Raw genomic sequence first — 26,575 nt, 5'->3', positions numbered from 1 at the left:
GGGAATATTGAAGACTCATGTTAAAAGGAACCATCAGCTTTCATATGTTCTAATGTTCTGAGCAAGGAACTTAAACGTTAGCTTTTTTACATGGCACATATTGCACTTTTACTTTCTCCTCCAACACTGTGTTTTTGCATTATTTAAACCAAATTGAACATGTTTCATTATTTACTTGAGACAAAATTGATTTTATTTATGTATTATAAGTTAAAATAAAAGTGTTCATTCAGTACTGTTGTAATTGTCATTCTTACAAATATATAAAAAGCATTAATCGGTATCGGGTTTTTGTCCTCCAATAATCGGTATCGGCGTTGAAAAACCATAATCGGTCGACCTCTAGTGTAGATTGATAAGTTAAAAAACAATTTAATACATTTTAGAATAAGACTGTAACCTAACAAAATGTGGAAAAATTCAAGGGGTCTAAATTCTTTCCGAAAGCACTGTATATAATATTATTGTACATAAAAACAAAAAGGCAAATTCGTCTCTATTGAAAATTCTGGAGCCAGATAAAAATAACAAACATAGCCTAATTATCACCCTCAAAATATATGACAATCACTGGATTATGTTCCATTTCAAATAACATCATGCATTCCGGCTTGGACATGGTATTTAATAAATAAGTTATTACATCTAACATCTCAGCAGTCTATTAACATTTCTTAAAGCATTGTGAATTACTTTATAATGACTTGAATAAGATGACTCAAATGTATTCTATTGTATGACACCGCAATTATTTTTGTTGAAAAGGTTAGGGGAAACTGTTAGTCTGGAGCATTGTAGGGAGTTATAGCAAATTCTTTTGGTCAGCAAACAGGGTTTGTACGGTCATGAAAATCCTGGAAAAGTCATGGTGTATCATCACCTGCATGTGTGCCATTGCAAATGGGCCAGATGAGAGCGAGAGAGACATTGCAGCAGATAGCTAATTAAACAATGATAACAGAGCAACTAGATAGCCAATTCAACACGTATCATGTAGACTGGCTAGTTATCTTGATAGTTAGGCTAACTACTTAGACAATGCACTGTTGATGAACGGGAGTGTTAATAAACCAATGCTAAATACTCTGGTTTTAAACCGCCTCTCAAGCGCTCACTATTAGGAGTCAAAAAAGAAATATGACAATGTTGGAAAGCTGGGATTCACCTCAATTCAGCATTGGCAATGTCATTCTGACAACGTAAAACAAACATTCTTAGAATAGCATAACTGACAAAACTTTCATGCTGTAAATAGATCTTCCCTGAAACCTGTATATTTTAGTATTACAAGGTTAAAGATAAACATGTCTTAGTTAGAAACGTTGCTTTGAAGTCGCATACTTTAGCCATTGGATCCCTGATTCAGGAAAGTATTTTATAAAGACGGAAAATGTATTTGGTTGTAATTTTGTAATGTTGCAATATTTTATTGGCTATGAAGGGTGGCCAACTATCCTACAGGAGAGCCTTAAAGGGGCAGTGTTTTGAGACAGGCTTGAATATGCAAAGACCCCCCCAAAAAATGTATTGGTTCCTTGCATCACAATTTTCAGGTACCTTTTTCGACCCATGATTTCTTTCTATATTTTTGGAAAATAAAAACATCTCTTATAATTGTCCAAAGGACAAGTGGATTAAAAAAAAGTACATTTCAAGCCCTTCACAAGACTCCAGACCAAGGCCAGAACACATCACACAATGTCTCTCTATGACGTCAGCCGGCAGTCTTACAAAGCGAGAGCGATAGAATGACCATCAACCTTTTCTCCCTTTCATTCCTCAGCCATTCAGCTCGAGGGGCTCTTACAGTAGGCAATGAAAAGGCAGTTTTTTTCCTGTTGTATTGTTGCTGATTTGCCAAGTCTCCTGTCTCTCTATGCTGATGGTGAAAATCAAATGGGTCCTCTATTCAGTGATAGGATTTTGTTAGCAGACATTAGCCCTATTTGGCCATGACTGGCAGGGTGTCCATTTGTGAGTTGACCAGGTGAAACACACACAACACACACAGTCAGGTAGACTATGCAAGCATGCACTTATGCATGGAAACACAGACACGCTGTCCCTTTATTTACCCCCCCCAAAAAACGCACATGAACACAATAACGTAAATGTAGCCGCCAAATAATTTTCTGTAATTATATGAAAACCTGATGACTCAATGCCTGTCATAATCCCAATGGTCTTTACAATGACAGCTTAGCCCCAGACACAAACTGACACACAGAGACACCCACACAAGGTATCCTACTCTCCTGCTCATAGGTGGTGGTTTGGTGCAATTCACTCAGTGTGATTTAGTCAAAGTACATAGGAGTGCTGTGCTGCTATGTCTGGCCTGACATCTGAGCAAGCATCTTCGCCAAGGCTAAATGATTATCCCTAAGATAGATGTGAAGTACAGGTACAAACTACTGACTCAAATGCATTACAGCTATTCATTTATATCTAATGGGCAGTATAGTGTATCTCATTGAAGAAAATAAGTATCATGCGTGTATAATTATCAAATGAAGTACCAGTGACGTTGTGCCAGCGGGGATGAAGCTGCCTAAGAAATCCTTACTGGACATAACAATAATAATGAACTGTCTCACAAAGGGCCAAAGCGGTCCTCCTCCTTAGCTTTTGGAGGACCAAACTACACTGGAGCGATAATTAGGGGAGAGATGTAAGGTCCAGAGAGCATCAATAGTGTATCAGACTCTGGACTGATCAGCCAGCTTGGTTAGAAGACAGGGAGGAGCAGTCATTACTAGGGGAACTATAGAGTTGGGACTGGTACTAAGGAAACTATGCTGGTAGTGGTACTACTAAGTTATCACTGGTATTACTAGCTAGTATTACCAAGACTGAAGGGTTGTCTGGGACTGGGTTGGGAAAAGCTGGGGTTGGGGCTGAGCGAAAATGTAGGACTGGGTTAAGGGATGGAGAATGGATATACTGCCAATGCTACTTAATGCAACAAACAAACACTTTTCACACCGCCCTTTTCTATAATGTCTCAGTCTGGCATCCTTGAAATGACACAGCCCACACAGTGAATACTGATGACTCATCCTACAGTTCCTACGTGTTTGTTTTACTACCCTTGTGGGGACCAAAACATTTATTCCCATTTCAAATTATATTTTCCCTAACCCTTAACCTAACACTAAGCCAAAACCCTGAAACTAAACCTAACCCTATAACCCCTAACGCCAATTGTAACCCTAAACCTAACCCTATAATGGCCTTTTTCCTTGTGGGGACCGGAGAAATGTCCCCACTTGTCCGAATTTTCCTTGTTGCACTATCCTTGTGAGGACTTCTGGTACCCACAAGGATAGTACAACCAAACACACACACACACACACACACACACACACACACACACACACACACACACACACACACACACACACACACACACACACACACACACACACACACACACACACACACACACACACACACACACAGAGACACACACACACTGCTCAGTCACAGCTGGCTGACTGGATATACTACTCCTTGTCTCACACATACCAACACACACATACAGTACATGAAAAACACATATACACACACACACACATTACACCCACAAATACTGTACAACACACACACACATCAAACAAGTCAGCCATTTCAAAACACAGCTGGCCAGAGATACTTACACACACAAGCTGTGAACCACATTTTAAATCACACACATCCTTTCATCCCTCCACCCATCCTCACAGTTTCCATCTAAAACCTAATCTCTCTTTCTGTTGTTGTGTTACTGTCTCACTGCGTCCATACTAGTCTCCATCCCTCTCACACAGTGACTGACAGCTGTTGTTACTGCTCTGGCACTGATACCATCACAGAGAAACCCAGCCAAATGGAGGCGGCCATACTGCTACACACAGAGAGGTTCTATAGCCTACAGCAAAATGGATGCCACTGCTGCAGAGTTGAATTACCCATGACCTACACTATACAGTGGCTCTATACAGTCCATCTAAAATCCTCTTCAACCACTGGTTGAATTCCATCCAAATCTTACACATCTATTGGCGAAGTTTGATCAGATTGACCACTAAAATTGCCACCGCAAATGTGAGTCTAACACTATTAATAAAACTAACAGTGTACTGTATAAGAGTGTGTATTTGTTCAGACACTATGGGTCCAGTGGGAGAGAAATTGCCAAAGCATTTTAGTTTAGACAGCGTGGGAGCAGCTGAATTAGTTATGGAGGCAAGAGATTAATAAAACATTACAAAAATAAATCACACTAACTTCCCTCAGGGCATCCCCTCTCCTTCTTTACCCCATCCCTCCATCTCTCCATCCATACCTCCCTCCTCAACATAGGAAGGAAGGAGCAGAGGAGAGGATGTCCACAATCAAATCAACAGGAAATGGAGGACACTCAATGGAGAGGAGGAGAGAGAGAACATTCTAATTAAAAGAAGATGAATTATCAGATGCAATGGGCTGGCAGCCTGGCACAGCCCTCTGGCTAGGGCACATGTCTGGAGCAACGGGATAACAGAGCTGCATGCAATATCAGGGTTGGCATTGTTTTGGGAACTAATAGGGGCAAAATGAAAAGTCTACATTCTGGTAGAGAGTATAATGAGTAATTTGGCACCCTACATAATTCTCAGACCCCCTCTGGACTTCCTGATTCAGAGCCAATAGGAGTTCCAGAGGCCAGTGATGTTACACGCAGGACAGTGACTCAATAAAATATTGGCCTGCGATGGCTGCCATCCGGGGACAATTGAACCACAGAGTTCTCCCTCCTCCCTTCCTCTTCTACTCTCACAGTCTATCTTGACGCATTCTGATTGTTTTCCTCTCTCTTCATCCCTTCCTCCATCTCTCCTCCTCTGTTTACCTGTCTTTTCCTGACACACACCATATATGTATTGTTGTCCCTCTCCCTCCTACAGCTATTTCTCTCTCTCTCTCTCCTTTGCTTTCTTTTTCAATCTATCTTTCCTTCTGCTCTTTGTCAGAGACATTATAATCATCAGAAGTTTCTGCAGTGTGAATATATGTGTGTGTGTGTGTGTGTGTGCCTGCGTGTGCGTGTGCCTGTGTGCGTGTGTGTCAGAGAGCAGAGACAGAGAGGCCTCCTAATCAAGGGTCACATGCTCAGGAAGGCTCTAATCTGTGACCTGAGCTTGCCCGCTACGCTCGCTAACACACACTCGTAGATACACAGACAGAAGGACAGTGATACACAAACAGATGAAAAGAGATAAACCCAATCAACGATAGAGAGACAAATGGACAGTGGAATAACAAAACGTGGAATAAGGGTTATGAATATTTTATGAAGGCACTGTATCTCTGCTAGTTGGCACAGTAGCAGCTGTAACATTAGCAGAGTTAGCTAGTGTCGTGACGTGACTATCGTTAATGTGATGACTGCTATTCATCGAATAATTACCTACTACGTTTAACTTCTCTAGGGTAGGGGGCAGTATTTTGACGTCCGTATGAAAGGCGTGCCCAAATTAAACTGTCTCAGAAGGTAGGATATGCATATTATTAGTAGATTTGTATAGAAAACACTCAGAAGTTTCTAAAACTGTTTGAATGATGTCTGAGTATAACAGAACTCATATGGCAGGCAAAAACCTGAGAAAAATCCAACCAGGAAGTTGGAAATCTGAGGGTTGTAGTTTTTTCAAGTGATTGCCTATTGCCTATACAGTGACTTAGGGTTCATTTTGCACTTCCTAAGGCTTCCACTAGATGTCAACAGTCTTTAGGACGTTGTTTCAGGCTTCTTCTGTGAATTTGAAGCGAACAAGAGGGCCTGGAGTCAGATGAGTGAGGAAATGACATGAGCTCAGAGGCCCGCGCTCACGTGAGTGTGAGCTGTGTTCCTTTTCTTTTCTGAAGACATTGGAATTGTCCGGTTGGAATATTACTCACGATTTATGTTAAAAACATCCTAAAGATTGATGCTATACATCGTTTGACATATTTCTACGAACGTAAATATAACTTTTTTTGACTTTTCGTCGTGACATTTTTGCGCGCTTCCTGCATTTGGAGTAGTGGACTAAACATGCGAACAAAAAGGAGGTATTTGGACATAAATTATGGACTTTATCGAAACAAAACAAACATTTATTGTGGACCTGGGATTCCTGGGAGTGCATTCTGATGAAGATCATCAAAGGTAAGTGAATAAAGATAATATTATTTCTGAGTTTTATTGACTCCACATAATGGCGGGTTTGGTTTCGTGTCTGAACGCTGTACTCAGATTATTGCAAAGTGTGCTTTTGCTGTAAAGTTTTTTTTAAATCTGACACAGCGGTTGCATTAAGGAGAGGTGTATCTATAATTCCTTGAATTACAGTTTAATATTTTATCAACGTTTATGATGAGTATTTCTGTAAATTGATGTGCTCGTTCACCGTAAGTTTTGGGAGGCAAAACATTTCTGAACATTACACGCCAATGTAAAAATGGGGTTTTTGGATATAAATATGAACTTTATCGAGCAAAACATACATGTATTGTGTAACATGAAGTCCTATGAGTGCCATCTGATGAAGATCATCAAAGGTTAGTGATTAATTTTAGCTGTATTTCTGGTTTGGTTCTTGCTTGGAAAATGGCTGTGTGGTTTTTCCTTGTCAAGGTGATGTGCTAACATAATCTAATGCTATGCTTTCGCCGTAAATACTTTTTGAAATCTGACAATGTGGTTGGATTAAGGAGAAGTGCATCTTTAAAATGGGATATAATAGTTGTATGTTTGAGAAATTTGAATTATGAGATTTTTGTTGTTTTGAATTTGGCGCCCTGCTATTTCACTGGCTGTTGAATAGTGTGTCCCGCAGCTGGGACGGTCACATCCCACATACCCAAGAGAGGTTAATTATTACTCAATTAAATTAATCATGTAACAATTAACTCATTAGGAATTTGGGGCACCACGGGAAATGTTTGTTTAATGAGTTACCGTCTCCCGAATTAACTCAAGAATACATATACACAAGGAACAGCAAGGTAACCAGTCTAAATGACTATCTGTAGCAATGAAATGATTTGAAAGGCTGGTCATGGCTAACATCAATACACTGGACACCCTGGACCCACTCCAATTCGCATACCGTCTCAACAGATGACGCTCTCTCTATTGCACTCCACACTGCCCTCTCCCACCTGGATAAGAGGAACACCTTTGTGAGAATGCTGTTTATTGACTACAGCTCAGCATTTAACACCATAGTTCCCTCCAAGCTCATCACTAAGCTCAGGACCCTGGGACTAAACACCCCCCTATGCAACTGGATCCTGGACTTCCTGACTGGCCACCCCCCAGTTGGTGAGGGTAGGCAAAAACAAATCCGCCATGCTGACCCTCAACACGGGGGCCCCTCAGGGCTGCGTGCTTAGTCCCCTCCTGTACTCCCTGTTCACCCACGACTGCGTGGCTGCGCACGAATACAAAACCATCATTAACCTCTTACATCTAGACGTTCTGCTAGCGGAACACCTGCTCCAATATCCAATGATAGGCGTGGCGCGAATTACAAATTCCTCAAAAATACAAAAACTTCAATTTTTCAAACATATGACTATTTCACAGCGTTTTAAAGATAAGACTCTCCTTTATCTAACCACACTGTCCGATTTCAAAAAGGCTTTACAACGAAAGCAAAACATTAGATTATGTCAGCAGAGTACCAAGCCAGAAATAATCAGACACCCATTTTTCAAGGCTTTACAACGAAAGCAAAACATTAGATTATGTCAGCAGAGTACCAAGCCAGAAATAATCAGACACCCATGTCACAAAAACCCAGAAGACAGCTAAATGCAGCACTAACCTTTGATGATCTTCATCTGATGACAACCCTAGGACATTATGTTATACAATACATGCATGTTTTGTTCAATCAAGTTCATATTTATATCAAAAAACAGCTTTTTACATTAGCATGTGACGTTCAGAACTAGCATACCCCCCGCAAACTTCCGGCGAATTCACTAAGAATTGACTAAATTACTCACGATAAACGTTCACAAAAAGCATAACAATTATTTTAAGAATTATAGATACAGAACTCCTCTATGCACTCGATATGTCCGATTTTAAAATAGCTTTTTGGTGAAAGCACATTTTGCAATATTCTAAGTACATAGCCCAGGCATCACGGGCTAGCTATTTAGACACCCGGCAAGTTTAGCACTCACCAATATCAGGTTTACTATTATAAAAGTTTGATTACCTTTTGTTGTCTTCGTCAGAATGCACTCCCAGGACTGCTACTTCAATAACAAATGTTGGTTTGGTCCAAAATAATCCATCGTTATATCCGAATAGCGGCGTTTTGTTCGTGCGTCCCAGACACTATCTGAAATGGTAAATCAGGGTCGCGCGCATGGCACAATTCGTGACAAAAAAAATCGAAATATTCCATTACCGTACTTCGAAGCATGTCAACCGCTGTTTAAAATCCATTTTTATGCCATTTTTCTCGTAAAAAAGCGATAATATTCCGACCGGGAATCTCCTTTTAGCTAAACAGAGGAAAGTAAACAAAGCTTTCGGTCGACGCGGGCACGAGCCTGAGTCTCACAGTACTGTAACCAGCCACTACCCAAACGCGCTACTTTTTTTCAGTCAGAGCCTGCAAAGCCACGATTCAGCTTTTTACCGCCTTCTGAGACCCTATGGCAGCCGTAGGAAGTGTCACGGGACAGCTAAGATCCTCACTCTTCAATAAACAGAGACAAGAAGAACGACACCTTGTCAGACAGGCCACTTCCTGCCTGAAACCTTGTCAGGTTTTTGCCTGCCAAATGAGTTCTGTTATACTCACAGACACCATTCAAACAGTTTTAGAAACTTTAGGGTGTTTTCTATCCATATGTAATAAGTATATGCATATTCTAGTTACTGGGTAGGAGTGGTAACCAGATTAAATCGGGTACGTTTTTTATCCAGCCGTGAAAATACTGCCCCCTAGCCATAACAGGTTAAGTTTGCGGATGATCACCGACAATGATGAGCCAGCCTATAGGGAGGAGGTCAGTGACCTGGCAGTGTAGTGCCAGGAAAACAACCTCTCAAGGATGAGGTCTGTGACCTGCCAGTTTAGTGCCAGGATAACAGCCTCTCCCTCAACGTCAACAAGACAAAGTAGCTGATCGTGGACTACAGGAAATGGAGGGCCGAGCATGCCCACATCGAAGGGGCTGTAGTGGAACGGGTGTCCACATTACTAAGGAATTAACATGGTCTACACACACCAACAATCATAGAAGGCACGACAACACCTCTTCCCCCTCAGGAGGCTGAAAAGATTTGGCCAGGGCCATCAGATCCTCAAAAAGGTTCTACAGCTGCACCATTGAGAGAATCTTGATGGGCTGCATCACCTCTTGGTGTGGTAACTGCTTAGCATCTGATCGCAAGGCGCAACAGAGGGTGGTGCATCAATGGGGCCAAGCTCCCTGCCATCCAGGATCTCTATACCAGGCGTGTCAGAGGAAGGCCGGAAAATGGTCAAAGACCCAATACACCCAAGCCATAGACTGTTCACTCTGCTACCGCTCGGCAAGCGGTACCGGGACCAAAAGGCTCCTGAACAGCTTCTACCCCCATACCAGAAGTCTGCGGAGCAGTTAATCAAATGGCTACCCGGACTATTTGCATTGACCGTTTTTTTTTGTACTGACGCTCTTGTGCTGACTCTATGCACACTCACTGAACTCGACCCTAACACTCACAAATACTTACACTCCAACACACACTTACACACGCTTACTTTCATACTCTTCACATATGCTGCTGCTACTCTGTTTATTATCTATCCTGATTGCCTAGTCACTTTTACCCCTACCTACATAATCACCTCAACTACCTCGTACCCCTGCACATTGACTTGGTACCGGTACTCCCCGTATATAGCCTCGTTATTGGTATTTATTGTTACTATTTTATATTTTTATTTGCTAATTTTCTTACTTCTTAACTCTGCATTGTTGGGAAAGGCCTCGTAAAGTAAACATTTCATGGCTGTAGCAATGGTGAGGTGTGAGTGTCAGGATTACTACCTGGCATGTCTCAGGCTGGACACAATGCAGTCAGGATCTCTAGTCCCACCGAATGTTGCTAGCATGGTTCCCCTTATCCAACTGTCAGTGGAGAAACCAGATTGAGTGTTCAAAGATAAAATACTGAAGTTCTTCCGACTGGTATCATGACTGTCCTGTGAGGATCGAAATAGGTCAGATCAGCTTTGCAATAAGTAACTTCAACCAGACCCCCTCGAGAAAGGAACTGGTGGGGGTCGACAGCTCACGCCCTGTTGTAAATCAAGGACAGAACACTCAACTCTCTCCCTCTCCAAATTCACTGGAGGAATGTGCCTTTGTTTCACAAATTTTCCTGCCGAAACTAACACGTTCTTAAGCAAATACTAGAACAATATTTCTAACATAGAACGTGGGGAATGGTCAGAGGCGACCTAAAAAGAACACTGATGTCGGTTTGGTTGTAATTTTGTGATGTCATTTAAAATGTTATAAAGGAAATACTGTAAGTTCAAAAGTATACCCACTACAGGTACGAAGTTTCCATCCTCTACGTTGTGCATGACATATGAAAAATGATGACAGTGTCTTTGTTAAGAGAGGGAGGTGATTTTAGAAATTATAAGGGGAAATTATTTCAATAACTGTGCACAGTAATTAGTCACCGCCCCCTTGAGTGAGGTCAGAGAGCGTGTCACAAACGCCTCACAAAGCCTCAACTCGCAGCTTCATTAAATAGTACCCACAAAACACCAGTCTCAACGTCAATAGTGAGAGGCTGCAGAGTTCCTCTGTCCAATGTCTGTGTTCTTTTGCCCATCTTAATCTTTTCTTTTTATTGGCCAGTCTGAGGTATGGCTTTTTCTTTGCAACTCTGCCTAGAAGGCCAGCATCCCGGAGTCGCCTCTTCACTGTTGATGTTGAGAATGGTGTTTTGTGGGTACTATTTAATGAAGCTGCCAGTTGAGGATTTGTGAGGCATCCGTTTCTCAAACTAGACACTCTAATGTACTTGTCCTCTTGCTCAGTTGTGCACCGGGGCCTACCACTCCTCTTTCTATTCTGGTTAGAGCCAGTTTGCACTGTTCTGTGAAGGGAGTGGTATACAGCGTTGTGCGAGAGCTTCAGTTTCTTGGCAATTTCTAGCACGGAATAGCCTTCATTTCTCAGAACAAGAATAGACTGACAAGTTTCAGAAGAAAGTTATTTATTTCTGGCCATTTTGAGCCTGTAATCAAACCCACAAATGCTGATGCTCCAGATACTCAACTAGTCTAAAGACGGCCAGTTATATTGCTTCTTTAATCAGGACAAACCGTTTTCAGCTGTGCTAACATAATTGCAAAAGGGTTTTCTAATGATCAATTAGCCTTTTAAAATAATAAAAACTTGGATTATCTAACACAATGTGTAATTGGAACACAGGAGTGATGGCTGCTGATAATGGGCCTCTACGCCTATGTAGATATTCCATAACAAATCTGACGTTTCCAGCTACAATAGTCATTTACAACATTAACAATGTATACACTGTATTTCTGATTGATTTGATGTCATTTTAAATGGACAAAAAATGTGCTTTTCTTTCAAAGACAAGGACATTTCTAAGTGACCCCAATCTTTTGAACGGTAGTGTAATTAAACCAATTTGTGTAGAACTGAATCATAAGTAAGGCTCGGGTTTTTGCAGATGCATTAGGTTACAACAGTTCAGAATGATGATATGATACGAGGTTATGATTAATAAGTTGACCGTTTATGAATGTGATAGGTAAATACCTTAAGAGTTTAAATCAGAAGATGGTAACTCTTTAAAGAACTGCTCTCGTGGTCCCCCAAATCCTAATTAGTTAATTGTTACATGATTAATTTAAATCGGTTAACAATTAAACATAGTTAGTTGATTAGATAAATAACAGTCATCAGATTAATGAAAGTAAAGTCAACACTGGCATGGAAGTGGCTAGAGTCTTGTAAGGTGTAAGGATAATTAGAAGTCTGAAACTAGGATATTTGGTGCAGTGAGAGACAGGTGGACAGAGACACACAGAGAAAGAGACAGACGGACAGAGATACAGAGAGACAGTGATACATTACAATAACAAAAAGGGAAACAGACAAATAGCTAAAAATACAGAACGAGAGTCTGGTAGGCAAACAGACATACAAATATACAGACTAACAATTCATACTACGTGCATGTGTGTCTTAGGGAGAGAGATGAGTTGGATGTTAATGTGTGTGAATGAGAGGTATACTAGCAGGGGCCAGAGGTGTGAGGGCATAAAAACACAAAACCAATGAAGGACAATTAATCCAGATGACAGTCCCCTCCTCTGCCTAGTTCATGTCCATACTGCTTTGCCTTTGTTGTGTGGAAGTTCATTTTGAGTCCTTTGGGTCTCTGTCAGAATTATTGTCCCTCACAGCAACAAAGACACCATTCTTCCCTAAAATGAGCTTTCCCTCTTCTGTGGCCTGTTTCTTCATTCTGACACACACAATTTCACACCTCAGTGGCTCCACACACAAAACGGGTCACCTGTTGAGAATACCTCCAGATGTCACTCCCCCCCCCCCCCCCCCTTTTGCCCCTCACCTCTCTTTCCCCTGTTCCCAATCTCCCCTGGTCCGCTCCACAGTCGACAGCCACATCTCCAGTCCCAACACATGTTCTAAAAGCATCTGCTGCCAGCGCAGAGCAGAGTGACTCTCCTTTCACAATGAAGGCATTTCCTTCGGAGCTGCTAGAAGCCCCGACATTATGCACTACTGCTTCCTGTCTAGCTCTGCCTCTGCAGCTCAACAGACCAGGACAGTAACACAGGGGTATAGCACATCTCTTACAACACTATGCTAATAAATAAATAAAAAAATCAAGGGAAGATTAAAGGACTACTATTGTTGTGTGATAATATGTTATCTAGCGTGCAGGGTTGGTGTTGTAGGCTGAGGTTGGCACCAACCGGCTAGGGAGGGAGAACCCTGCGAACCATGGTAACACCCTCATGGGCGAGGTCATGTAGTGTAATGCTAGGGTGGGACCTAGCACAGACCTAAAACTAGTCACAGGAAATAAAGAGCAAGAACACAACTATTTAAAAATATTTAAATAGGTCCTTGTCTTGTCCTGCTGCCAACCGTGGTGATAGCCCTGGAGATCGCCCTAGCTGGAGACCATTTGGAACCACCCGGGCCTCACCTTTGCGCCAATACTAAATAGCATTAGGCGGTTACCCAGGGCTAACGCGCCCAAGAATGGGCCTCCCTCTGGGGTCTTATTCCATGTCCTTAGGGCGTCTCAAGATCTGTTTAGTCCCCGCCTATCAACCTTAACATGACTCAATCATACCATAATAAGCACCCAATGATGATTTTGTGATAAGTCTCGTTTCTCCACAACAATACCAGGAACCTACAGTACATCCACATATTCCAATGCTTCCCACACCCGTCCTCGAGTACCTCCAACCAGTTTCACTTATTTGATCTATTCCAGTACTAGCACACCTGATTCAACATGTTCAACTGATCACTAAGCTCTGGGGTTAGTATCAGGTGTGCTGCTAGTACTGGAACAGATTACATGTGAGACTGGCTGGGGTCTGAGGGTATTCGAGGAGAGGTGCGGGGATCACTTCGTATTCCAGATTAGGACAATAGCTTCACATCTATCCTTGACAGCTAAGCCGGGTGTTTACTCTGTAGAGATACAACTCTCTATGGTTTCCGGTATAGTACCATTGCCATTCTCGGTCCTCCTGGCAGTGGGACTTTAAACAGCACTGCTAACAGGGATTAACGTCCGCTTTACACCTGACAGTTAGTAATCCAGTGTCACACAGCCACGCTAAGACAGCGCTAGCCATGCTAATGGAGGGCTATTTAAAGACACAGCACACCGTGACTGTCATTTTCCTCCCCATGCAACCTCCAACCAACCCCTACCTAACGTTACCTAACACCTCGCCCGTGACACGTGCAGGGAAGCCTCTGCCAGACCAGATCTCTAGCTAGCTAGCAAAGCATAATCCCCGCTCTGCCAAATAGACAGACAGGCAGATAGATGGCATGGCATGCACTCCAATGCAATACATTAATAATAACCAACTTTTGACAACAAGCCTCCTTCATCTGGGTTTCAGGTAGATGGCATGCACACAGGAGAAGAGGAAGGAAGGAAGGAAGGAAGGAAGGAAGGAAGGAAGGAAGGAAGGAAGGAAGGAAGGAAGGAAGGAAGGAAGGAAGGAAGGAAGGAAGGAAGGAAGGAAGGAAGGAAGGAAGGAAGGAAGGAAGGATCACAAAGTCACTGGGGCTGTAGGGCATGTCTTATAACCTATAGCTTTTTGTACTGATTCAACATCTCATCAGTCACTGACAATGGACTGGGGAAGTGAAGAGCTTTGACTGGGGTGAACTGGAACAATGTCATTCAGAAAGCGTCACATCATGTGACCTGTACAGAGGTCACGATCCGGGACCAAGAGTAACACCATTATGATACACTGTTTAAGACAGAGCACATGATGTACAGGATTTCTCTCACAAAACTGTTGGTCTGTCAATAGATATCTATAGGCTTTGTTTAAATCATTACATTAAAAACAATGTCAGAACCCAGTATGAATGCCAGGCCAAATTGATAATTGATTGTGTTGTGTGAATGTCACTATCAGAGAATCAGGGGTTCTATCCATGTATAAAAATCATGGGGGTTTTCTAGTTGCCTTTCTGGATGGGTTTTTCATGAGACTCAATCCTGCCTTATGATATAATTCTGTCACTGCACCCAAATGTCCTCTAATGTGGCTGGACTCTGAGGCAGAAGCCATAGAAATTACTAGAACAGGAAAAGTTCCTTAGGCCACAGAACCATGACTTGAATGGGGATAACCGTTCAAGTAATTGTATTTCTATGGCACATGCCAAGCCAACAACCTGTGACCGCCAACAGGCCTGCCAGGGACCGGGGTTGACAGACAGACAGGCTGGATCACTCTTGTCTAAACACACAGACAGGCAGAGCCAGCCGATAGTTACCAACACGTTTCTACTGTAATGTAGGGGGAACGCCAAGGTGCTGATGGTGAGGCTTAGAGTGAAAAATGGAACAGCATTAATTGGATTCAGTTGCAATTTGAGATTTTTTTCTCCTTTTCATTATTAAGGAAACATGTCTTGCTAGAACACACAGATCTGATGGCGAGATGGAGGACAGACGGCCTGGTCTGGGTGTTCATATTACCAACACTGTGCTAACTAGGCTTGAATGACGCCATTGCTAACGCAACAGCAATTCACTGCACTTAACGTCCTGGTAGTCTGACATACTATAGACATACCTAAAACTAGCATGCTTAAATATACTGAACAAAAATATAAATGCAACATGTAAAGTGTTGATCCCATGTTTCATGAGCTAAAATAAAAGATCCCAGAAATTTTCCATACGCACAAAAAGCTTATTTCTCTCAAATGTTGTGCACACATTTCTTTACATCCCTGTTAGTGAACATTTCTCCTTTGCCAAGATAATCCATCCACCTGACAGGTGTGGCATATCAAGAAGCTGATTAAACAGCATGATCATTACACAGGTGCACTTTGTGTTGGGGACATTAAAAATGCCACTCTGAAATGTTCAGTTCTGTCACACAACACAATGCCACAGATGTATCAAGTTTTGAGGGAGTGTGCAACTGGCATGCTGACTGCAGGAATGTCCACCATAGCTGTTGCCAGATAATTTAATGTTAATTTCTGTACCAACGTCGTTTTAAAGAATCTGGCAGTACGCCCAACTGGCCTCACAACCGCAGACCATGTGTAACCACGCCAGCCCAGGACCTCTACATCCGGCTTTTTCACCTGTGGGATCGTCTGAAACCAGCCACCTGGACAGCTGATGAAACTGAATAGTATTTCTCTCTGTAATAAAGCCTTTTTGTGGGGGGAAAAAAAACTCACTCTGATTGGCTGGGCCTGGCTCCCCAGTGGGTGGACCCATGGCTGCGCCCCTGCCCAGTCATGTGAAATCCATAGATTAGAGCCTCATTTATTTATTTATTTCAATTGACTGATTTCCTTATATGAACAGTAACTCAGTAAAAACGTTGAAATTCTTGCACGTTGCGTTTATATTTTTGTTCAGTGTACGTCCAGATTAATAGTAATACTGCCACAACAGTGATGCTTTCTGAAGATAAATCACAGCATAAATAGATTATAGATCTGTATTGCTTTTCTGTATATCATAGATTACGGAGATGAGATTCAAAATGGAGCAGGCAGATGAAATGTATTAAATGAATCATGTCGTTTACAGAACGCGGAAATAAAAGGATCCTCGCTCTCTCCATCATTGCAGACAGATGATGTCATCAACACATAAAGGGCCAAACATGACCCAGAATGTCATGTGTGTTTCCCGAACAGCGTTGACCGTGACAGATCAATCTATCCATAGGGTGCAAACGCAGCTACCTCCTGTTGAAAAATGGCCTCGCAACGCAAGCAGGCTATTGGCCGCGCAGATAGAGGCTACAGCAGAACACACCGTGTGTACCCTGTGTGTGTGTGTGTGTGTACCGCTCCATACAAAGAGAATTTATACAAGCTAGCCAGCTGGGCACATAAGCCCTTCTGCACAATAAATCCCAATAATCCTTTACGGGAAGGGAAGATGGTGAGAGAGAGAAAAACACACAGTGTTCAATTAGCTCGGCCATTCTGTTGGCATGGTAGAGAGAGACGTTCTCTACAGTGGCTGTGCCCTTCCCACCAAATGACATGTAAGATCACTGGAATGCATGCACTCAAAATAGGAGCGCAGCTTATGACATTTGAAGCTGCCACACACACACAGCTAGCAGATGAGGAGACGGATAAATAAATAGAGAATAAATTCAAGTGTCTCTTACCTTCCATCATGATTGCAGATTTGCATTCCTCTATCTCCAAGGAGCCTGGAAAGAAAGGAGGAAGGGGAGAGAAGCCCCTGGTTACCAGATGACACGGATAGAATAGAGAACAGAACGTAACACAGGGCTAACCTAGCGCTACAGCTAACACACAGCCTCCAACACTGCCACACGTTGTCTGTCTACTGGCCCAGGGTCCATGCACCGCGACTGGGCAGAGAGGGGAGCTGGCTGGGCTCAGTGCTGATCAGTAGCCCGAGAGAGGCTGTGGCTTAGGCCATGGATGCTGCTTCCACTGCTACGGCGCCTCTAACTTACACAATCAGCCAAGGATGCTGAGAGGAGGAGAAAAAAAACTATTGGGGAAAAAAAAGAGAAAGAGAGGGGTAGAGAGGGAGGGAGGCAGAGCGAGAGAGAAAGAGGTAGGCTTGCTGAGGTCACAGCTGCTCTCAGCCAATCCTTGAGGTTCTCTGCAGAGTCACATGCATTCGGCTTGCATCCCCTGATAGCCTGGCCTTAGAGAACGACAAACGAGTAGCCTCCCTCCCTCCATCACACGCGCATCTATACGCACACACATTCGCACACACCTACCCACACACACACAGGCAAACTCAAACACAGAGAACACACACGCACGCGCGCACACACACACACACACATATATATAACGCACACACACCCCTCCCCTGCCTACCTTGTGTGTATGTATACTCTGCCGAGTGATGAATGAGATTAATTATTTGCTCGTTGCCAGAATAACGAGCAGGTTAAAGTGAACTGACAGCCCATTTTGAGGACACACTCACGAACACACCCTGATCCTGGTTACAGAATAAATGTATTTGCCCTCCTAACGGGTATACTCCTTTTTCTGTAGATTTAAAAGTCTATTTTCACAGCGCTCTGCCTTCTCTCTGTCTGCCTGCTACTCCCTCCCTTTTCTATATCACTGTTTTTGCTCTGCCTGCTGGCTCAGTATGACTGCTCTCCCTCTCCACCTCCCCTCTCTCTCTCTCTCTATGCCCCTCCCTCTCTTTCTCTCTCTCTCTCTCTCCGCTGCCAGTGCCATTGGGGATAACAATCAATCATTGTGATGTCAGGGAGACCGACACCGTGTACAGCTGCCTCTAGACCCAGCCCAACCGAGGGAGGAGCTACGGTCTTCTATCGTTTATGCTGCTACTGCTACTCTCAGCCTGGATGGACCCAGATTGAGGAGAGGAGGGAGGGAGGTGTGTGTGTGTACTGCTACTCTCAGCCTGCTGTCAGCGAGAGGGGATGAGGGAGAGATGGAGGGAGGGGAGTTAACAAGGGAGGGAGGTGTGGATGTGTGTGTGTGTGTGTGTGTGTGTGTGTGTGTGTGTGTGTGTGTGTGTGTGTGTGTGTGTGTGTGTGTGTGCATGCATGGAGGCTGGTGATTACTTTTAAATGTGGGGGTGGATGGAGCCAGAGGCTAAGGGATGACCACTAACGGAGCAAAGACAAAAGGGTGAAAGAGAGAACAAGGAGGAGAACAAGAGAACTGGGGGAGAAAGGGAGAGATTGGGGGGTGAAAGAGAGAGAGAAGAGGGAGAGGGAGATAGAGGATGTTTACGTTTCTGGCTATGGAGCAGAGACTGAAGAGAGAGCGACATGAGCTGCTGGACAGCCTGACAATTAGCCAAGCACTGCTGAAGCCTCCATAACAACAACAGCAGCCACGATAATAGTGGCAGAGCTACTCTTGTAATAAAAAAATGATATTACTCAACAAATGACTAAATCACGCAGATGCAGAATATACAATATCTATAAACAATTCAGATTTAAAGAAAGATGTAAGTTAGGCTTCTTACACAGGAAGACAGATGAGACGCGCTGTCCTGCCTGTTTATGAGTCCGCCTGTCACACTTTAAAATTGAGCCAGCCCTGTGTCTCTTCGTGTACAATGCATTATCCGGGTCATGCTCAAGCCCATGTGAAATGCTCTCCCGCTTCTTCTCTCCTCTTTTTTTCTCCCTCGCTCTTCATTGCTTGCTCCCTCCCTCTCGCCCCCTCTCTCCCCTCATTAAGCCATGGCATGCTCTCTCCCTCTCCCCCTCTCTCTCCCTCCCTCTCTCTCTCTCTCTGTATACTTAACACCCAGCAGATGCTTCCTGAGAGAAGTCCCCTCCCTGCCCGCAGCTTTATCTCTTCTCCCCCCTCTCCCTCCATTCCTCAGGCTACCCCCTAGCTCTGCCAGACGAGGTGGCTACTCTCCTCCACTGTCCCCCAGAGGAGATTTAGCCACCAGCCGGTGAGCAGTGACAAAAAGAGGGAAGGAGGGAGGGGACTTGCTAAATAAAGCCTAAAGTACTACGCTGGGTTTTGATTCTGGAACATGGTGGCATTGAGAGGAGAGACGCTGGTGTTAACTAAGAGAAGACTAGACACTTACAACCAGCAGGATACACTGACTCAGTCATGGCTGTACAGCAAGGTGCTGGGAAACTGCCACCTTAATCACCAGAGACTGCTACAGCATGAGAGGGGCAAGAAGGCCACAAGACAGAGAAACACAGGGAATCAGGTGGGCACGCAAGACAACCCATTGAGAGAGGGAAGGAGAGATGAGGGAAAAAGGAGAGAAATGAGGAGGAGATGATGAGGGTAAACAATAGAGGATACGAAAGAAGACCTGACGAGGGAATGAGGGAAAAGAGATGAGAGGAGCTGGCAGTAGAGAACAGGAAAGCAGTGCCTTAGATACACTACATGGCCTTCAAATGAGTGGATTTTGATATTTCAGCCACACCTGTTGCTGACAGGTGTATAGAATCAAGCACACAGCCATGCAATCTCTATAGACAAACATTGGCAGCAGAATGACCCATACTGAAGAGCTCAGTGACTTTCAATATGGCACTGTCATATTGACACCTCTCCAACAAGTCAGTTTGTCAAATTTCTGCCATGCAAGAGCTGCCCCGGTCAACTGTAAGTGCTGTTATTGTGAAATAGAAACGTCTAGGAGCAACAATGGCTCAGCCGTGAAGTGGTAGGCCACACAAGCTCACAGAACGAGACCGCCGAGTGCTGAAGCATGTAAAAATCACCTGTCCTCGGTTGCAACACTCACTACCGAGTTCCAAACTGCCTGTGGAAGCAACGTCAGCACATGAACTGTTCATCGGGAGCTTCATGAAATGGGTTTCCATGGCCGAGAAGCAACACACAAGCCTAAGATCATCATGCGCAATGCCAAGCATGCGCTGGAGTGGTGTAAAGCTCGCCGTCATTGGACTCTGGGACAGTGGAAACGCGTTCTCTGGAGTGATGAACCATGCTTCACCATCTAGCAGTCCGACAGACGAATATGGGTTTGGCGGATGCCAGGAGAACACTACCTGCCCGAATGCATAGTGCCAACTGTAAAGTTTGGTGGAGGAGGAATAATGGTCTTGGGTTCGGGCCAGGCCCCTTAGTTCCAGTGAAGAGAAATCTTAACGCTACTGCACACAATGACATTCTAGACGATTCTGTGCTTCCAACTTTGTGGCAACAGTTTTGGGAAGCACCTTTCCTGTTTCAGCATGGCCCGTAAGTAAGCATTTCACTGTTAGTCTACACCTGTTGTTTGCGAAGAATGTGGCAAATAAAATGTGATTATGATTTTAAATTGCTGTGGTCTGAGGGGCTTTGCCCGTTTTAGTTACTGTATTTCTATGGCTGGAAAACTGGAGTACAGCTCAGGGCTCAGGAAATGGTAGGTCACTATCACAATAACAGCCTACTGCAAGCATGCTTATTAACACATGCTTACTGGCCAGGGAATGCAGGCTTTTGTTCCAGCTCAGCTCTAACACACATGATTCAACCAATTGTGATCTAAATTGAAGATTGTGATGAAGTTATTAGCTGAAGCAGGAGTGTTAGAGCTGGGCTGAAACAAAAAATACATGCACTTGCCATTGCTCTCCTGGACTGGAGTCTGGGACCCCTGCATTTGGCAGATAATGGTAGCTTCCATCAGTAGCAGCACTCTGCACAACTACAAGCAGTTAAGTCAGATAGCCAGTAGGAGGTGCTGAAGACAGTCTGTCCAGAGCAAAACCCACTGAAGGGAGAACAGAAAGTTTCCTGTGGCGTAGATATCCTCATCCAGAGCCACGTATTTAGTATTTGTATTTATTTATCTTAAAACACATGGCTCGGTCCTCACCTACCAATTGTCTACCCCTCTGTGGTGCAGCTCCTAGTTCCTGACCCATTTCTACTGCAGGTAGACTAGAGGATCCTTTAAGGACAGCAGCAGACCACGTGGGCACTGTACTGTTCTACACTGTGGGCCTCTCTCTACTATACCTCTCTGTGACGCCTCTGCACCAAACACAACCAAGAGAGTAACAGGTCCATTTGGGAGGGGCATGTATACATCCGCACGCACAGAAATAAAAAGACAACACAACTATAGAACGCACACATACTTGTAAGCACCGCAACGCACACAGTTACAGAGCAGTAATGCACCCACACACATTCACACAGAGGAAGTTGACAGAGAGTTGAGGAAAGAGAGAGAGAGAGGTGCGCATACCTGCGACAATGCGAAACCAGCCGGTACACAGCTCCTCAGCCATCTACAGCAATCTCCATGAAGCAAGTCTCATATCTGGAATATCCACAGGCGGACAGAGGGATGGAAGGACGAAGGGATGGGAAATAAAGATGGACGGCAGAGAGTCTGTGAAGAGAGAAAGAAAGAGAGGGACCAGTCGCATTAAAGGAGGAGTGAGGATGACTGCACCTGACTGAGCTCCCTGGCTGAGAGGACAGATGCGCGCACACACACACACACGCTCTTGGTCAGTGAAGGTGACTATACACAAACAGCCTGAGTGTACCTGACCTGTATAGAAAAGAGCCACTTCTCTATGCACTGAACACTGGGCCAGTGGCATTAACCCCTTGCACCCTGGGAGAAAGAGGGAAACGAGGAAGGAGAGAGAAAGGAGAGAGGAAGGAGAGAGGAAGGAGAGATAAAGGTGAGAACAGGGAAAATGTGTCAGATTAGTAGAGAAATAGGACGAATCCTCCTACTTTTAACAGTCTTTCATTAACGTATGGAGGAAATAAAACTGCAAACTGTACAATAAACAGGATGGAAAGACAAACTTTCTGCAGCAGATACATCAGTGCCACATGCCTCTGCTGCCTCCTGCTGGTTGTATTCTAACAGTGCATCTCTTTCTATATGTCTGACACTTTGCCAGAGTGTCATAACACTGGCCTTGTGAACTCATCACTGATTATTACACTTGGCAGAAGTGTTGAGATGTCTTTTAAACGTCACTGTGGTTGACACAATGGTTAACCACCCTTAGATGTCAGGGGTCACATATGTTACATAGATGGGGTTGGTATAAAACAGATCAAATGACCTACCACATCAAAATGCAATTGAATTAAAATGGCAGAAAACAAATCATGTAATAGACTGCAGTTTCAGCGCCTAATCAGATGTCGTCTCAGACACTGAAATCAGACACCGAACTGACTGCATAACTGTAACGACAGACGGACGCATTAAAATGCATCTAGAAATGTCAAATCGGGCAGGACACATTTTTACTAAGCCTAGAATATCCCGTTGAAGTGGTGCACTGCCTGTCTCAAGCCCGAGTCGGAAACAGTCTCCATCAAACAGTTATAGTTGTGACTGGATGCTCTATTGTGACTGGATGACCTAATTACACGTGTGTAACTCATACATAAAACATGACTACTGGCTGGCTTGCAAATGACTGAGCGGAGAGAAAGATGTCATTGATATCAGAATATCAGAGCAGAGTTAAGCCTGCTGCTGCAGTGTCATCTCAACTCAGTATCTCTTTTGCTCCTCCACTTTTAGCAGAGCTCAACAGCCTGCTCTCGACACTCACAGGAACAATCATTCATCTTCTGAAGTTCATGATACAGCAGTTCTTAATTGCCAGATATTCCTCCCACAGGTTTGACACTGTAACAAGGTGGGGGATTTTCCATTTCAAATGCAGCAGAATTGGAGAAACAAATAGGCTGCCAAGACATCTCCTCATCCTCTCCCGCTCTCTCCCTCCCACTCCCCTCTCTCTCTCCCTCTCTCATGCTCCCCCTCGCTCGCTCCCTCTGTCAGTCTCTCTCTCTGACCTACTTTTACTCTCTGTCGCATCAGCAGAGGGCAGTCTTGCACTTGGCACATCGTTCCCCCATCATTTGTCTCTGGATCCCTTCACATCCCTTTTCAACAACAAAACAGCAGTGTTTACCACTAACCCAGAAACCAATTGAATATCTATCTGATAGTAAGCTCAAGGTAAAGTGTCATCATTTTCTGGTGACCTATTTGAAAGGAGGGCGATTGATGATTTGAGTGCTGGAGGAATGAAGATGGTTCTTCTGTCCCGAGTGCTGGGCAACGGTCGAACATGTCCCCTCGGCGCGTGATAGCGGTGCAAAGACTAGAGGGGAGACCAGGGGTGACGAGGGACAGCGGCAGTCAAGGGGACGACTAAGGGTGTCAAACTGAGGCTGAGCTGACACAAACACTAGGATAGAACGGTGAAAGGGGGGGGGGGGGGGGGGGGGGTCAGCTTTAATATAAATTGTGGCTTCTATCAATGTAATTGTCTGCATCATTTGCAGTCCCCCTTATATATTTTCTATAAACATATATACATTATTTTAAATACAATATATATTTTTTTAAATATATTTTTCTTTATTATTTTCACCTAACCCTACCACCCCTCCCCTAATTGGAGTAAACTAATGGAAAACAACACTTAGGCTTCCACTTCCACCTTATACATTCTATATACAGTTGAAGTGGGAAGTTTACATACACTTAGGTTGTTTTTCAACCACTCCACAAATTTCTTGATAACAAACTATACTAAACTTTGTGCATGACAAAAGTCATTTTCCTAACACTTGTTCACAGACAGATTATTTCACTTATAATTCACTGTATCACAATTCCAGTGGAGAAGTTTGTTTACATACACTAAGTTGACTGTGCCTTTAAACAGCTTGGAAAATTCCAGAAAAGGATGTCATGGCTTTAGAAGCTTCTGATAGCCTAATTGACATCATTTGAGTCAATTGGAGGTGTACCTGTGGATGTATTTCAAGGCCTACCTTCAAACTCAGTGCCTCTTTGCTAGATTTTAATAGGCAACTTTTCGATGGCCATAATAAATACATATGCCGATAGTGGACCACCTTGTTAACTCCTTGATAGTTTGATCGTTTCTGAGAAGTAGCCATTATTTACTATTTTACACCTAGGGTTACTATACATAACTTTAACCCATTGAAAAAGATTTTCTCCAAAATTGAAACATTCCATTTATATGTAAATTCCAGTCGTACTTTATCAAAAGCCTTTTCAAGGTCAGATATGAATACCAGGCCTGGTTTCAGTTTTCTGTTGTTTCCAGTACTAGTCTTATGTTATCTTCAAGGTATCGTCCATTTAAAAAAACCTGTCAGATTAGGATGAATAATATCCAACAATACCTTTTTAATTATATGCACTTTCCTAGATTTTTTGCATCACAACACTGAAGTTAAAGGGGCCTCCAATTTTTTAAATGGACTGACTCTTTATACTTACCACCTGGGTCCTGTTTTAGTAATAGTGAAATCAGACCTTCTTGTTGAGTATCTGATAATCTACCATCTTTATAGGAGTGGTTAAAACATGCTAATAACGGTCCTCTGAGTACATCAAAAAATATACCTCAACTGGTATGCCATCCAGCCCTGGAGTTTTTCCGGATGTAAAGGCTTTAATTGCACCAAGAAGTTCCTCCTCTGTAATTCGGCCTACACATGAGCCTTTCAGTACAGCTGTTCATTTTACATTGTTAATAGGAAAAAAAAAATTTAATAACTTCGGACGACGCTGGGACAATTGTGCGCCATCCTATTGGACTCCCAATCTCAGCTGGTTGTGATACAGCCTGGAATTGAACCAGGGTCTGTAGTGATGTCTCTAGCACTGAGATGCAAAGCCTTAGACCGCTGCGCCACTCTGGAGCCCACTTAGATAATGTATTTTCAGGTAGAAATAAGTTGTGAAGCAACTGCTCTCTATCCCTCTCAACACACATTATTCTGTCTCTTTAACGTAACAGGCATAAAAGAAACACATACCGGATGAGTAGGCATGCAATGGTTTATGGTCATTGTTGTCAATTACCATGTTTTCTGTGCTAAACTATGTAGAATATTGTCCTGTTGTAAATTACAACTCCCTGCTACATCGGTGTTCAGGCTTGATCTGATTTATCTCGAAAGAAACTGCACAATGTGCATTGACCTCCCAGAAAAATGTAAACATTTACAAAATGGAATTCAAATAATTGAACCCACGTCCGTCAATTAGTCGTGTTAAAAAAACGACAATTCGGTTAATCGCTTAGCACTACTTAGTTAAATGCCTTTATAGCCTATTATATTATAGGCTATAATATGGCTAAGAAGAGGTTTTGTGGGCCTCCCGAGTGACGCAGCGGTCTAAGGCACTGCATTGCAGTGATAGTGGCGTCACTACCAATTCGGGTTCGATCCCGGGCTGTATCACAACTAGCCGTGATCGGAAGTCCCATAGGGCAGCGCACAATTGGCCAAGTGTCGTCCGGGTTAGGGGAGAATTTGGCCGGGGGGGGCTTTACTTGGCTCATCGTGCTCTAGCAACTTCTTGTGGCGGGCCGGGCGCCTGCAGGTTGACCTCGGTCATCTGGTGAACAGTGTTTCCTTGGACACATTGGTGCGGCTGGCTTCCGGGTTAAGCGGGCGGGTGTTAAGAAGCGCGGTTTGGCGGGTCATGTTTTGGAGAACACATTACTCGACCTTCGCCTCCTGAGCCCGTTGGTGAGTTGCAGCGATGAGACAAGATCGAAATTGGGGAGAAAAAGAAACTATGAATATGTTTTGTGATAACTACACTGTGATTTTTCTTTTGTAGAAAAAAAGTAATATTTTTCTTAACGTTAACAACAATCACATTTTTGTTTTAACGTTTTAAACATTCACAACCCTACTTCTTAGCAATTAGCAATTTTTTTAAGTAATAATTTTGCTAGGACTGTCAGGGAGTGATCTGAGTGGGGAGGGGAAAACTAGCTGTTATTGTCAGAGAGGTTTGGAACTCTCTTTCTTATTGGTCTATTAACTAATTTACCACATGGTAATGTCACCATGGAAAGGCCAAGGCTCCATTCCACCAAAACAGGCTGAAATTCCTGGCAGTCTTTTCAAACAGCTCATACACTCAAAAGGCATCATAATTTTCACAATATTATTCCAACCTCAGTGTGGAAATATATGTAGAACACAGGTAAATCACATTTTTGACTGCACTGGGCCTTTAAGGTAGTGTGTGTCCCAGTCTCACTACAGGCAGAGCTAAACCCCATCAGCAACAGACTAAACAAACCAATCAAACGTCAGCAGACCAACAACCAGTAAGTGGATGCTAATTACCCTAAAAGGCCCGGATAACCCCACCCTTACCCCAAGTCTCTCCCTCTCCCTTGGGCAGGGCAAAGTGAGCTGTGTCTGGGGTGTCATTGTGTCATTAGGTCACTGTGGGCAAGAC

The 26,575-nt window shown here is 43.5% G+C and overlaps 1 protein-coding gene across 1 annotated transcript in view; it reads right to left on the bottom strand.

Annotated features, from left to right (window-relative positions):
• The window catches only part of LOC106583991 (SH3-containing GRB2-like protein 3-interacting protein 1), a 104,014-nt gene that overhangs the window by 66,227 nt on the left and 11,212 nt on the right, over positions 1–26,575 (bottom strand). The window contains exons 2-3 of the mRNA XM_082967847.1: positions 21,527–21,673; positions 16,968–17,012 (exon numbers count right to left, since the gene is read on the bottom strand). Coding sequence (XP_082823973.1) covers positions 16,968–17,012; positions 21,527–21,569 — 88 coding nt within the window. The 5' untranslated portion in view covers positions 21,570–21,673. The remainder of the gene's footprint in view (positions 1–16,967; positions 17,013–21,526; positions 21,674–26,575) is intronic.

This window comes from Salmo salar, chromosome 23 (genome assembly GCF_965601325.2).
Source record: "Salmo salar chromosome 23, fSalSal1, whole genome shotgun sequence".
NCBI lineage: Eukaryota > Metazoa > Chordata > Actinopteri > Salmoniformes > Salmonidae > Salmo > Salmo salar.
This window is presented reverse-complemented; position numbering and strand designations above follow the sequence as displayed.